The 15,397-nt window shown below is 54.8% G+C and overlaps 1 protein-coding gene across 1 annotated transcript; it reads left to right on the top strand.

Moving 5' to 3' along the window:
* Positions 1–8,418: 8,418 nt before the first annotated feature.
* LOC103010848 (cytochrome c oxidase subunit 8A, mitochondrial) lies at positions 8,419–10,447 on the top strand. The gene is made up of 2 exons (XM_057552043.1): positions 8,419–8,629; positions 10,119–10,447. Exons 1-2 carry the CDS (start codon positions 8,516–8,518, stop codon positions 10,212–10,214), a joined length of 210 nt encoding a protein of 69 aa, XP_057408026.1. The 5' UTR covers positions 8,419–8,515; the 3' UTR covers positions 10,215–10,447.
* Positions 10,448–15,397: the final 4,950 nt, after the last annotated feature.

Here is a 15,397-nt window from a genome sequence, read left to right as displayed (position 1 = left end):
CGTGGGTGGGGACACAGCCAGGGCGTGGCTTGTGCAGCTGCCTTACCTTGGAGGCGTGAAGAAAGGCCTCCCAGTCCTTGGGAAAGGAGAGAGCATTTCAAATGCTGGCGAATCAGAATCATTCAACAGACGTCTCCTGTGAGGGAATTCTGCCCCCTCCCCACCCCGGAGCTCTTTGTTCCTTGAAGCCTGTCTTAATCCCAGGCAGGAATTCCTCGGAATGACCATCCCCTTGCCGCAGGGTGAACGGCCAGAGCCGGAAGGGTTGGGGGCCCTTCCTTCCCCGCTGCTGGCCCCATCTGCGCCCTCCACACCACCTTCCTACGTGGCGGGCTCCCTCTTGGGTCCTCTCAGGTGGCTGCCCCCACCCCTCCCTCCACCTGCAGCTCAGACTTTGTCACTCAAGCGGCACCGGCTGCAGTGCCACCCCGTCAGTGGCGGATGGCACAAGAGGCACAGTGGCTGGACGAGAGGGCCTCAGTTTCGGTCAGAGCCTGAGATGGTCTGAAAGGGACTGCGTTTCCCCAGTGTGAGAAACCTGGTCACCAGACGTTTCTACTGGCAGGCCTTGAAAGTGGTCAGTTCAAACACAGCAGGTGTATTCTAGTTTCTTCTGCTTTTCCCTCTCCAAGTGCAACAGGTCGTTTCTCTACCGCCTGAGGTCAAGGGTCTGGGACGGTAGGGGAGGTGCTGCAGAGGCGGCTCGGAGACTGGACAGCCCCATGCAGGCGCGTTGTTGCTTGGCTGCGGCGAGGAAGGAAACTGGCGTTTGGTGATTCCCTACTCCGCCAGCAACCACTCACACTTGATCTTCATGGTGCTGGGTGCCAGGGCAGGATCTGCATCCGCCTGCAGTGCCCTGGCACGTGGTCATGCCCCCGGACAGGATGTTGTTGACATCCAGGTCCTTGTGGATGCCGATGTCACCCTTCACGATGCAGTCGTGGGTTGTCTTGTTGGTCCTGGTGGGCTCCATGCCTGGTCTTGAGGTCCTGTCTTCCCTCTCAGGGCCTGGCCAGTAGGGGCGCTTTCTCCTGAGAGAGGCCTGCCTTCTCTCCCATGCAGGGGGCTGCCCAGAAAGACGGGGACTGGAGTTGAGAAGGTCAATATCAAGGCATGTCCGCCCTGCGGAAGCGGAGACTCACCCACAGTGGAGGGCTGGAAGAGGGTCTTAGGACAGGGGTGGGGCCAATGGTGATGACCTGCCTTCTCCAAGGGAGGAGGAAGCAGCCATTCATCTCATGCTCAAAGTCCAGGGCCACAGACCCCAGCTTTCCCTCCATGTCCCCGCATGATCTGCCGGAGCCCTGGCTCCAAAGCCTGCAGCCCAGCTTAGCCCCCTCTGACCCAGGCCCTCTGAATCCCATCCCTGCCCAGGGTGGGAGAGCAGCCCCCGTGGGGGCCCCGCTGCCACGTGCGCATGCGCACGGTTTCTGCAATGCCTGGATCCTACCTGTGCAGAAGACAAGGTGAACATGAAAGCCTGTCCTGGGGCTTTCGGGATCCCTGCTCTAAGAAGATGAACGTCTGCTACAGGCTGGCAGGGAAGGGCTGCCCTGTGCTCAGGGTAGGCCACCCCAAGGTTGGAGGGAGGAGGCCCTGAAGGAAAGGGACCAGGTGAGAGGGCTTGGCAGAATGGGATTGGGGGGTGCAGCCATGAGCCAAGGTGTGGGAGAGCCGACCTGGAGGTGTCTGCAGCTGCCCGCGGGTGCCACCTGCCCTCCTCCGCACCAGGACCCAGGAGAAGGTTGGTGCCCCAGGCCCTGTGCTGCTGGGTGGTTCTGGCCTGGCATAGGAGGGTGCTATTATGGGGAGTGGGCCAGAGGGTGCCTCATCCACCCCAGCCCCTCACCAGTGGTGACAAAGAAGTAGCCGCACTCAGTGAGGGTCTTTATGAGGTCGTCAGTGAGGTCCCGGCCCCCCCAGCCCAGGCGCTGGGTGGCAAGGGGCAGCACACAGCCCTCAGATGGGGTGCTGCCACCCCCAGGGTCCAGCATGATGCGTGGGGGGTGCGTTACACAGGGGCTTCAGGCGGAGCTGGGGAGGGGGTGCCAGGAAGTGGCCTGTACTCATGGGGCAACCTGTGTCCTGAATGCTGGATACAAGGAAGAGGAGGGGCGGGGACGTGGCAGGAGGGGTGTGGGCATCAGGGATGGGGCTCTCAGGTGCTGTGCCTTAGGGCCCTCTGGGGGTCTGGCTGTGAGATGGGGTGCGGAGAGCAATGAAAAGTTATGGGGGTTCGCCCAGGGCTGGAGGTCAGACGTCAGGAGTCCAGAGGTGGAGAGGGGGCCCAGGGTTTGGAGTAGTGAGTCCAGGCTGGGGGCCCAGACGTCAGAGGGCTCTGGACACGAGGTGACAGCACAGTAGGGGTGAGACTGGGGGCCTGGTCCTTACTGGTGTGGCCAGAGGCATACAGCCTCAGCACGGGCTTGGATGTCACCTATGTGGCAGGAAGGTTCAATGTCTTGAGCATGACCTGAGCAGTCCTCATCTTGCTGCTGGCCTTCGAGTTGAGGGGGGCCTTGATGAGCAGTGCCCAGTGCTCCTTCCAGGCCACGCACAGCTTGTCGTAGAAGCTGTGGTGCAGATCTCCGTGTCATCCTAGTTGGTGATGATGCCACGCTCCGTGGGGTACTTGAGCAAAAGAATGCTGCACTTGCTCTGGGCCTCCTGCCCACATACGAGTCCTGGTCCAAGCCCATCGTGACGCCCTGGGGAGCTGGGGAAGGAGACCGTGGGTGTGCTGGGGGCGGTCATCCAGCCCAGCAGCCCTCCCCTTCTGTGGGTCTCCAGTTTACCCATCTGTACCATGGAGTAGGGGCAGTGGCAGGCAGACTTGGAGACCTGAGTGCCGTGACTGCACGGGTGTGGGGGACCTTCCCCAAGCCAGCACCATAGTCACACCCGAGCTGGCTCGTCACACTTGGCCGCTGGCTGTGGGCTGCAGGCAGAAAGGGGTTAACTACCATCTGGCTCCGGGCAGGCACCCCGCACCCCAGCCCACAGCCTCCTTGAGCCCTGGCAGCTGCACCTTTCCAGCCAGCTGCGGGATGCCTAGGCCAGGACAGCTGAGTCCCCCTGGGGAGGGCAGCACCCCGGCCCTGCCCCCTGCCCTCACCCTCCCATGTTGCTCCGCCCCCGACAGCTGTGTCCTGGCCTGCCCTGGATGTCTGGCTCCTGGTGACAGCTGTGCCCCAGGAAGAGCAGATGCCCCTTTGGGACCCTGCTCCGTTCCTGTTCCACCCCCGCCCTGGGGGCTCTTTGCTCCTTGTTGAGGACAACCCAGACCGGGGCCAGCTCTTCCTAACCCTTTCTCCCCTTTTTTGCCTGAAAGCCCCCATTTTTAATTTCTCTGTGTGACCCCTAGCAGTTATAGAACTACTATTGTGACTGGCAGTAACAGAGATACTACTTTGATAGGAATAGCAAGGGGAGCAGTTTCACAGCTGCATGTGAAAACAACATGTCACACTTTATAACAACAAGTGTCAGTTACATTTAATTGATGTAGTGGAAGGAGCATGGACTTTGGGGTTCAGACCTGGATTTGAATATTGGAGGATTCATTCAACAAGTACGAACTGCGTACCTGCTGTTTGCTGAGCGCTGGGTATACATCGGCAAATAAAGCAGATGTGACCTCTCCTCTACCTCATGGAGTGTGCAGTCTGGTGGGAGTGGAGGGAGAGGGTGGCCAGAAGACCTCTTTGAGAATCCTGTTCACGGGCTCTGTGACCCTGAAAGTTATCTAATCTCTCTGGGCCTGTTTCCTCATCAAAGAAGTAGGCAGGCATTCCTTGCTGAGTTATTGCAAAGATTAAAATGAATCCCCTCCCTCTTCTTGAACCCTCCTCTTTGGACACTGGGCTTTTCCTGAGGCTCTACAAGGGTGTCCTGCTGCTACCCCCACCATAGAGAGACAGTCCCCACCGGCCTATAGAGAGGCAGCAGCTGCCCTCAGTGGCCTGGGAGGGGTCTCTTCACCTATAGCCCTGGGGCTCAGTGCCCAGCACTCACTTGACATGCCAGGAGGGGAGTTCAGGCCAGTGGGGAGACTGGAGACCCCTAGCTCACGTTCAGACCAGCTCTGTGTCAGATGCTCCGTGAGGTAGCAGACTCCAGAAGGTGTGTGTGTTTGGGGTGGGGGGTCAGGTCTGACCCCCTCCCTAGGTCTCACAGCTCCATATTTGGAGAGAGCAATGGTTGAGCCAGAGCCTTTAATGGACGGGGACCAAGCCAGGGGTGGGGTCACCCGGTGTTTCTCTAACCCATGTATGGCCAGTAGGTTCTGGGGGTCAGCCCTGGGATGGGGTACCTGGGATCTTCCCAGTCCATATATGACCATCAGGGACTGGGGGCCTGGATTGTGACACTGGTCTCAGGAGTAAGGACCAGCTCCTCCACCATCCCCAAGGCTTGGGATCTATTCCTACTGCTCCATTCAGGGAAGGGGGTGGGGTGGGGGGACAGCTTGGGCCCTGGGATCAGAGCCAGGACCCAGGCTGGGGTCTCTAGGCCTCATCATGACGCAGGAGAGACTCCCAAAAATGTGAGCGTAGTGGGCAGTCCTGGGGTAGGAGAATGAGGTCCCCATCCTTGCAGACAGCACAGCAGTTGCCAGGGTGTTAGAAGAGATCCCTGCCTCCCAGAGAGTCTGTCACCCACAGCGCAAACTTCCGTCCCTGGACCAGTGAGCCCCCTTCTCCATGCTTGCTTATTCTCTTTTTTTTTAATAAATTTATTTATTTTATTTGTTTATTTTTGGCTGCGTTGGGTCTTTGTTGCTGAGCCCGGGCTCTCTCTAGTTGTGGTGAGCAGGGGCTACTCTTCATCATGGTGCTCGGCCTTCTCATTGCAGTGGCTTCTCTTGTTGCAGAGCACGGGCTCTAGGCGCGCGGGCTTCCATAGTTGTGGCTCGCGGGCTCTAGAACGCAGGCTCAGTAGTTGTGGTGCACAGGCTTGTGGGATCCTCCTGGACCAGGGCTCGAACACGTGTCCCCTGCATTGTCAGGCGGATTCTTAACCACTGCACCACCAGGGAAGTCCCAATGCTTGCTTATTCTAATGCCAAAGGAAGTGCCCAAGGGACTGCCCTCATGACCCAGTGGTTAAGACTCCGCGTTTCCACTGCAGGGGGCGCAGGTTCGATCCCTAGTTGAGGCAGTAAGATCCTGCATGCTGCAGGGCGTGGCCAAAAAAAAAAAAAAGTGCCCAATGTGCAATATTGGAAAATGCAGCAGAAAAAGACCATTTTCCTGCCATCATCTAGAGAGCGCTACTGTTCACAACTTGTGTGTGTCCTTCCAAACTTTTATCTCTGCATATCTATTTCCCTAGGTATGTTTTCTTTGTTTTAGAAAAACAAGATCCTATCACACATTATGTTTTCCTTGCTTTTTTCTTATCTGTTGTAAAACTTTTTTAACTGAAGTGTAACAGGCATACAGAAAAGTGCACAAGTCGTGAATGTCCAGCCACTCATGATGGAATTATCACGGGTGGATGCATTCTTGTAACCAGCCCCCAGAAGCCCCCTCATGCCTCTCTCGACCCTATGCCCTCCCTCTTCCCCCAGGATCCCCACCACCTGACTCCCCGCCCACCACAATGGCTTAGTCCTGCCTGCAGTTGCACTTTATATAAACAGGACCACACAGTCTGTGCTCTTGGACATCTGACCTCTTCTGCTCAACATTGTTTGTGGGAACCATCCATGTTGCAGCTGTAGTTTGTTCATTTTCACTGCCGTATAGTGTTTCATTATATAAAATACCACCTGGGTTCACTGCTCTCGTGTTGATGGACTGTCCCTAGTTTTGGGGAGGGGTGGGCTGCTGGGGGACTGGGGAGAGAGCAGAGACGTTGGTATTAATCCAGCTGCCTTATTTAACCTCTGCAAGTCTCCTTCCTCCTCTCTGATGGGAGTTCTGAAAGAAGTCACATCACAGGGGCCACAAGGAAAGCCCTGGAACAGAGCACAGGGGTACCTGCTCGACATACATTCACTCTTTTTCCTCCAGACGCAGGTGGAGGAGAGGAACATGAGATTCCTCAAGGGAGTAACCCAGGGAACCACAGAAAGGCCATCCCTTCCCAAAGCCTCTCCAGGGCTCCTGCCTGGCAGTGCTCTAATCTGGCCGTTATTACTTTGTTCACAGGACAAAAGCCTGACAAAGCCCCCGTAGGGCCGCAGGGAGGTCCCTGTCCCTTCATTCTCCCAGGGGCAAGCAGCTGGGGTCTGGGCCTCCCAGCCCTGTGTGCCTAGGCTATGCCCCTTGGGATGTGGGGGGAGGTGCCTAGAAGCATCTGTCCTGGGCTGTTTGCCAGGGCCCAGGGCAGGGTGAGGGCAGGGGGCCTGGTAGCTGGGGGTGAGGCTGGACCAAGACTGCTGGACATTAACAATACCCACAAACAGGGTGGGGGAGATGGGGAGGGGTGGAGAAGGGCCCTGGATGGCTCAGGGCCTGGGAGCCCACCTCTCCAGAAGAAGCTCAGGCACAGACCGCCCTTTGGGGCACTCTGGGTCCATTCCCACCTTTCTGTGAGTACCCCCTTCTCCCATGGGGCTGAGGCTTCTCCTCCAAAGCCCCTGTTTTCCAGGTCTCTTGCCGCCTCACCTCATCCCCATCCCCTTTAGCAGCCTTTGATGCTATCGACAATATCAAAACTGGAACTGCTGGAACTTTTCCCTCTTGGCAGTAACTTTTGTGGTGGTTAAAAGCATGGGTTTTGGAGTGGATAGACCTGCCCTGGAATCCTGGCTAGGCAGCCTTGGAGCTGCGTGACCTTGAGCAGGTCACCCAGTTCTCCAGGCTTATTTCCTCATTTGTAAAACATTTGAAATAATAACAGCATCTCCCTTGTGACATTGTTGTGAAGATGGAGTGAGATTATATAGGTAAGGCCTGGCTCAGTGGCTGGCCCCTCACCCCCTTTCCTGTTCTCCTCTACCTATTGTTCAGTCTCCTGCAATTCATAAACGTCTGAGTGTCTGAGTGTGTGCCAGGCCCTTTGGAGACAGTGGTGAACCAGAACAGGCTCTGCCCTCACATGGCCCCCAGCCTAGAGACAGAGATCACTCCCGTGGGTAGGGGCTGCTGAACACAGACGCGGCACAGGCTTGGGGTGGCCAGGGAAAGCTTCCTGAGGCAGTGCCACCCCTGTTACTTCCTATCACATCATGGCACTTTCAATAGCTTCTCATTAAGTGTTCGTCTCTTGTCTGTCTCTTGCCTCTGGAATGTCAGTTCTGTGATAAGGGAGTCCTTGTTCACCTTGTTCACTGTGTGTCTAGAACAGTTCCTGGCAGACATAGGGGCTAGGAAATATTTGATGAATAAAGTAAGCTGTAACAGTTAGTGGAGACCTGGAAGTAGGAGCTGGAGTGGTGAAAAAGGAAGGCTATGTAGGTAAGAGATGAAAAAGTGTTCTGTAGAACATAAGATACAAAGAAGCAAAAGGCTTGGGGGTGGGGGGAGGAACCAGAGGGCAAGGAAGAAGGTGTGGAATACTTAGAGATGAGGCTGGAGAGTGACGTCCGGGAATTGGGACTTTGTCTGGTAAGCAATGAGGAGCTTTCAAATTAGGTGTATGACTTGGTTAGATTTATGTTTAAAGAGAAGGGAGGGGGGCTTCCCTGGTGGTGCAGTGGTTGAGAGTCTGCCTGCCAATGCAGGGGACACGGGTTCGAGCCCTGGTCTGGGAAGATCCCACATGCCACGGAGCAACTGGGCCCGTGAGCCACAACTACTGAGCCTGCGCGTCTGGAGCCTGTGCCCCGCAACGGGAGGGGCCGCGATAGTGAAAGGCCCGCGCCCCGCGATGAAGAGCGGCCCCCGCACCACGATGAAGAGTGGCCCCCACTTGCCGCAACTAGAGAAAGCCCTCACACGAAAACTGAGACCCAACACAGTCATAAATAAATAAATAAAATAAATAAATAAAGTATTAAAAAAAAAAAAGCAAAACTAATTAAAAAAAAAAAAAAGAGAAGGGAGGAAGGGAGGGAGGAAGGTCGGCTGCCTACTGCATGGAGACTGGAATTGGAGAGGGTAATAGTAAAGGGGGAGAGTTCATTTAGGAAGTTAGTGTCAGGCGGTCGGACCAGAAATAATGGAGTCCTGGCAGGGAGAGGGGATTTCTGAGTAGAGATTTGAGTATGAATGGAGGGAGGAGTCAAGAGTGCCCCCTGGGTTTCTGGCTTATGTGATTGGGTGGGCCACAGATGTCACTCATGAAGATAGGCGGCTTTGGAGGCGGGACATAATCGAAAGGAACGCCCCCTCTGTGGCCCGCCCATCGGTGGTAGGATGGCGTCGATTGGCTGTTTCGAGGAAGGCGCCAAAAACTGACAAGGGCGGGCGAGAGGTGTATCCTTACGTCATGTCCTAGGAACATCCGGGCCCCTCTTTTCCGGCCCCACAGCTGCGGAACTTCCGGCTGGGGCCGCCACCTTGACTTCGCGACCTTGGGTTCCAGCTACTCGCTCGCTGCCTGCAGTCTGCTCAGTGTGGTCATGTCCGTGCTGACTCCACTGCTGCTGAGGGGCCTGACAGGCCCGGCCCGGCGGCTCCCGGTGCCGCGGGCCCAGATCCATTCCAAGCCGCCGCGGGAGCAGCTCGGGACCATGGTGAGGAGCGGGCCGGGAAGGGCATGGGAGATGCCGCCGGCCGCACCTGGGGTCTCGCGGCAGGTTGGGGGCCCGCCGGGTCTGGCGCGCTGCACCTCGCGGCCCGCAGCCTAACGGGGAGCGGCAGTGCTGGTTTGGGTCTGGAGGGCGCGAACGAGGGGATGGTGCCCGGGCGACAGTCGGTGTTCAGTCAGCCCCAGGGTCTCGGGTCAGACCGTGTCAGTGGTGCCCTGCCGCTTCCTCGCTGTGCGGTCTCGAGCAAGCTTCCTTAGCCCTCTCTGAACCTGTTTACCCGTCGGTTCATAGGGGGATGCCTGACGGCTGTCAGCGCTGTCGTTGTTACCGCTTTTATTTATTTGGGGTGGGGAAGAGGACCCCAGCAGGCTTTAGTGATTCCCAGAAACGTGGGCGAGTTTAACCCTTAGTGACTTTCACCTGTTTGGCGCATTTCTACATCTGCCTCAGTGGCAGAACTCGGCCTTGAGTGCGAGTCTTCGGGGTCCAGGTTCGTGGGCTTCCGGTTAGGAGTAGAGACCGGAGAGCGCTGCGGCGGAGGAAATAATAGTGACAGTAATTGCAGCTGAGCGCCTGCTGGGTGCCAGGCACCGTGCTAAGACTGCTGTGCTGGCCTCATTCGGTCCTCCCAGTCACCCCGAGAAAGGGCCATTTTCTCCATTTCGTGGCTGAGGGAGCGGAAGTTTAGGAGCAGTGTATTGACTTGTCAGAGTCACACCTTCAGTGGCAAAGAAGGAATTTGAACTCCAGTCTGACTCCAAGTTGTGCTGTGATCTTAACTGCTGTCGGTAATACGGAAGTGGCTTTAAAAACGCTTACCTCTAGGACGAAGTGAGAGAGTGTCATGGACATATATACACTACCAAATGTAAACTAGATAGCTAGTGGGAAGCAGCCGCATAGCACAGGGAGATCAGCTTGGTGCTTTGTGACCACCTAGAGGGGTGGGATAGGGAGGGTGGGAGGGAGAAGCAAGAAGGAGGGGATATGGGGATATATGTATATGTATAGCTGATTCACTTTGTTATAAAGCAGAAACTAACACACCATTGTAAAGCAATTATACTCCAATATAGATGTTTAAAAAAAAAAAAAAACGCTTACCTCTAGCCCCAAAGGTTTGGGAAGGGAGGGCTTTTTAAGACAAGGAAGGGGAGGTGCATTTTTTTTAGAGTTATTGGTCTGTGCGAGGTCTCTGGGTCCCAACAGACCAGCTTTAAAACAGGTTTAACATCCTTGTTCCTGTCCCTTCACTTTATCATCTGGTGGTGGATTTCCCCTAACCCAGGCTGACCCCCCACCCCATATCTGACCCTTTACCTTAAGGCCTACAGTGGACCTTGGATGCTGTGGCCCTGCTCTGGAGCCTGAATCTTGACTCCTGGAGGGGGCTGTCTGGGCAGACTGCTCGGACTACGAGAAGCCTGGGGGAATCCTGACTCTGAGGGTTCCTTTTTTCTTGTGCTCTGTGTAGGATATCGCCATTGGGCTCACCTCCTGCTTCCTGTGTTTCCTCCTGCCGTCGGGCTGGGTCCTGTCACACCTGGAGAACTACAAGAAGCGGGAGTGACAGGAGCTGTCCTCTCCCTCACCCTGTGACCTGAGCACCCCGGCCTGTCCTGATCGTGTCTGCTGCATTCCTGGCCGGCCTCCCCTGGATCCTGTCCTTCAGTTACAGTGACCTCTTCTGCAATCGTGACCTCTTGATTTCTCCATGTTGATGCCCTGGGACCACATGTATCCGTTTAGAAGGCCCTGCTCGGTAGGGCCTCCCTTGTAACAATAAAGTCTATTTAAACCCTGCTTCAGAGGGAATTCCCTGGCAGTCCAGTGGTTAGGACTCCGCTCTTTCACTGCTGAGGGCCCGGGGTCAATCCCTGGTCAGGGAACTAAGATCCTGCAAGCTGTGTGGCGTGACCAAAAAATAAATAAATAAATAAACCCCACTTCAGAAACTCATCATGCCTTTGGCCTGGGCTCCTGCCTCCATAGTTGAGCTGAGGATGGTGTTGGGTGGGTGTGGAGAAGAGGGCCTGGCCAGCTGCCTGGCCCTGCCGGCTTACTGCCCTGTGGTAGGTCCAGTGTGCTCAGCCGTTCTCCTCGATACCTGGAAGTGGTGCTTCCATTGCATGCTCTCCTCTGTTTAAATGTTTTCTGGCTTCTGTGGAAAACAAATCCTGTTGTCGTTGGGCAGCCTTTCTTGCTCCCCCTCTAGTCCTCTTGGTTGTACCCAGCTCGGGGCTCTGTGTCTGTGTCTGCCCTCTCCCAGTGGGGCCGGCTCTGCAGCTGGAAGCCCGTTCTCTGTGGGGCCAGCCTTCCCTGTCCTCCTTGGTCGGTGGGCTCCAGCCATTTCTCAGGTGCTTGTTGCCCTTCCTAGTTGCAGGTGGGCAGCGTTACAGTATCTGGCATTTTTATGTCAACCTGGGGCCCCTTTCCTTTTAGCACCATATCTGTAAACGCTTATGCACTGACTGGCTTCCTTGTTCTCTTCCTGCCTGCTTCCCTGTATCCTCCCCTACTTGGCTTGGAGAGTTTGCTGCTCCTCCATCCATCCCAAGGGCCCTTCCTCAGTGATTCTTCCTGGGGGCGCCTCTTAGCTGGGACAGGCATGTGAAGCGCTCCCCACTGCGCTGGAATTCTGACTGCCAGTGTCTGGAAGGAAGGCTCTGACCTGCTGGACCCACCCCTGGAGAAGGACATGGCTTTAGTTCTCTGCATCCTCTTTGCTGGGGTGACATGAATGATTTCTGAGCAGACACAGGTTCAGCGTCCCCTGTGGAGCTGCTGGATGGTGGGCAGAGACGCCAGGTGAGAGCTGAGGGGCTCTAGGTTGTGGGTGCTTTAGGCCCTGGGTGTCAGAACATGCATCTCGCCAGCCACTTTTGCAGGGCTCGCTTTATGTTGACAGGAGCTGAAGGGGGACCCCGCTCTCCCTCCCTTGTCTAGTCTTTCCTGGCCTTTTTGTGTGGTGTCCAGTGACGCCTGGTTGCTGTGGGCACAGAGTAGGCTGTGAGCTGTCTTGTTTCTGTGGTAGCTCCACTGCCCTGACAAGGGTTTGATTGGGTGTCCCCCATTTTTGCGCCCCTGGATCCCAAAGGGACACAGTGGTCCCCTTGGCCCAGGAGGGCTACCTTAGCCCGAAGCTGTGCGTCTTGAGCCACCTCTGAGACTGATGGGAAGCCAGTGGTTACAGGCCAGATCTTCAGGACCCGGTCTGAGGAAGCCCTTAGGAAGCCCAATAGCACCTCCAGCCATTGTGCTCCCACACCTGCTGGGTGCTGCAGCGTGCTGGAGGGGGGCAGGGTCGTAGACTTGTGGGTGGGTGGGAGAGTTTTGGATGTGAGTGAGCTGTCATGCTTGGACCACATCTTCCCCTTGTCCTCAGTGGAGCCACTAAGCCTAAATCTGGTCACCTTTGTGTGTCCCTCTCTTATCCCTAACCAAGTCAGAGGCCAAGGGGCCATTCTTTGTAGCAAAAGCAAGGCTCCTTGTGCTCCAAACAGCATTTTCTGTGTCTATTTGAGGATGTCTGTCAGATCCTGAGTCCGGAGGGGTGGAGGTCTGTCCTGATGTGCACACTGGGCGGGGTGGAGGGGTGCGGGGGTGGTTACAGTCATGGCAGATGATATAATGTCAAGAATAGTGGACTGGGAGGAGGCCTGGCTTGGAGGCCTGGCTTGGCCATTTACTATATGACCTTGAGCAAGTCATTTAGCCTCTCTGGGTCTCAGTTTTCATGATTGTACAATGAAGGTGGTGACGCGGCACGAAGAATGATGTCTTCCCCAAGATGTCCGTGCTGCCCTAATCCCTGGAACCTTGTGAATGTGTTACCTTCATGGCAAAGGGGACTTTGCAGATGTGATTAAAATTAGGCATGTTGAAATGGGAGGTTATCCCCTGGGCCTCGTGTAATCATATGGGTCCTTAAGGTGGATGGGGAAGGCAGATATTTTGCATCTCAGAGGTGCCACCTGAGGACTCTGCCTGCCTTGGGGCTTTGAAGATGGAGAAAGTGGGCCGTGTTCCAAGGAATGCAGTGGCCTCTAGAAGCTGGGAACAGCTCTCAGTTTACAGCCAGCAAGGACATGAGGACTTCAGCCCCAGAGCTGCAAGAAACTGAATTCTGCTAATAGAATCTGCATGAGTGGGAAGCAGATTCTCCCTCAGAGCCCCTGAAAGGGAACATAGCCTACAGATACCTTGATTTTAGTCTGATGAAACCCATTCCAGACCTCTGACCTCCAAAACTGTAAAATTATACATTTGTATTGTTCTAAACCACTAAGTTTGTGGTGATTTGTTATGACAGCAATAAGGAGACAAATGTATCATTCTCCAGGTGCTGTGAGGCTCTCAAAGGAGAGGCTGGTGGCTGGATCCTCGACAGACTTGAGGTGAATTGCAATGTGAGGCATTTGCAGGAGGAAGGTGCCCCAAGGAGCGTGGGTGGTGTGAGTCGGGGGGTGGCGGGGCTCTCCCTTTGCCGCCTCTGCCCCTCCTCTGCTTGCTTCCTGCCTTAGGTGGTGTGAACCCTGCAGGCAAGCATCAACCCAGCCAGTGGCCCTGAAGTACAGCCCCTGCTCAGCTTCATCAGCCTGGGTGCACCATCAAAGCCTCCCTAGACCATGATTTTGGAGCTGGCTGCCTGTGGACCATTGTGCATTCCTGCAGTGGCATCTCCAGAGGTCCGTTTCTGGGCTGGGCATGCCCCCACTCTTCCCACTTGGGCAGCTGCCTGACTCCCAAGCCTGTCTTGGGAAGGGTCACCGGGGCCTCATCTTTGGCGCACCTTGAGCCTTTCTCCTGGCCATGACCCCCCTGTGAGGACTGTGGCTTTCCCAAGGCCCATACCATGTCCTGTTGCCTGGCCCCTTCCCCTGAGAGGTTGGGTGGGCCTGGAAGCCTTGTGGCTCTCTAGGGCCTCTGTGCCGTTCCATAAACTCTTCCTCTGTGGCTGACGTTTCAGAGTCCCTGGGTCCTGGTACGGGGTCTCCTCTCCCTCCACCTGACAGAATCCTAGGGACAGGGATGTGGGGTCTGGACACATGCCAAGCCTGTGAGGAGGCATCTATGCCTTGTCGGTTCCACGGAAAATAAAGTCCTGAGCCACTGCCTGTCACCTTTGTGACTATTTCCAACAGCAGCCTGAACCCAAGCACCAGTGCTGCCTATTTCATTATAGGCCTCAGCAGGCAGGACCAGCAGTGCTGGACCATTTCTGGGTCCAGAATTGGAGTCCAAATCTGGGTCCAAATTGGGAGGCAGGGATAAACGTCTGGAGCTATGCTGGTGATTCCTGGCAAATATGCTATTGGGTTTTAGACGCTTCAGGATAGAGAATCAAAACCCGAAAATGGTAAAAAGTACCAGGAGAGATGGAATGAGGGTAAGAGAACAGTTATTAACTACTAAATAAATGGGCATGGGAAAGAGTGGGGCAAAAGTTGACCATCCTGGGCTGGATTAAGAGCCAAAGTTTCCCCCTGGGCATTTCCTTCCCATTCTGCCTGACAAGAGGGGGAGAGTGGGCAGCAGGTAGGAGGACCCCTCATTTACACACCCTGCATACATTGAGGGTGCAGGCCTGTTCTTCAAGCCCCAGACCCTTGTGTGGGAGGGAGGCATTTACTTGGTGTTGGCAGCCTGCCTGCAGTCCAGCACTGGGCCACAAATGGATTCCTTCTCACTCCAGAGCAACTGTGTTCTCTGTCCCCGCCATTAATCCCAATCCCAACTCCCCCTGAATGCTCCCCACCCCCCAGACTCCCTAGTCAAAGTAAGGAGTGGGGGTAAGGGTGGAGTTGTCTTATAGTTATTTTCAAGATTTTGTAAAGCCAAATAGAAATCATGTTTTTGTCGTCAACTATCTTAGCTCATTTGGTAATACCAGTGCTACTGACTTAAGATCTGATTGGCAGTTACAGATTGCATTGTTAAAATTGGGAAAAGGAATGAACACTTTGGTAGGCATGGAATCCAAACAGGGTGGCCCTTTGCTTCCTTGAGTTTGGAAGCAACCCCAAGGCTCAGTGACCCAATAAATAATAATTTGCAATGTGGCTGGGATACAGACTTGGCATTTGTAGCGTTGCTGTGAGAGAGCCACTGTGGGCTGTGTGGTGAGCCTGGGCACCAAATGCCCCTGCTCCAGGGCTGGATGTAGCTGATAAAGACATTAGATCACATCCCGCTCCTGTATTGTCACGAACTGAGGGATTTGATTGGAGCTCTGGCACGGCCTTCTCAAGTGCTAACAGACCACCGTCACTTCATGAAAAAAGGCCCTCCATAGTGAAAAGCTGACAACCAGAGCCCCAGACTGTAACCTCTCTAAATAACAGCATCTTTAGCATCCAAGGCCTTGCTACTTTTTAAGTTTTATTTTTAGATAATTCACAGACAATTTTAATAGAATACACAAAGATCCTGTCTACCTTTTACCCACTTTTCCCCTATGGGTAACATCTTGCATTTGAAACTATAGTACAGAATATTCCAGGATACTTATATATAATCAAGATAAAGAACATTTACATCTCCACAAGGATTCTCTCCTATTTCCTTTTTACAATCACACCCACCTCCCTGCTGACCCCTACTCCTCCCTAACCCTTGGCAACCACTAATCTGTTTTCCATTCTTATCAACTCCTTTCTTAAAAAAACCCAAAAAACCAAACACCCTGATTTTCTCATAACCAGAAGGGCAGGGAGTCCAAAGTTAGGTCCTTGACCCCAAGGGACATGTTCT

The sequence above is a fragment of the Balaenoptera acutorostrata genome, chromosome 9 (genome assembly GCF_949987535.1).
Source record: "Balaenoptera acutorostrata chromosome 9, mBalAcu1.1, whole genome shotgun sequence".
Classification (NCBI taxonomy): Eukaryota; Metazoa; Chordata; class Mammalia; order Artiodactyla; family Balaenopteridae; genus Balaenoptera; species Balaenoptera acutorostrata.
This window is presented reverse-complemented; position numbering and strand designations above follow the sequence as displayed.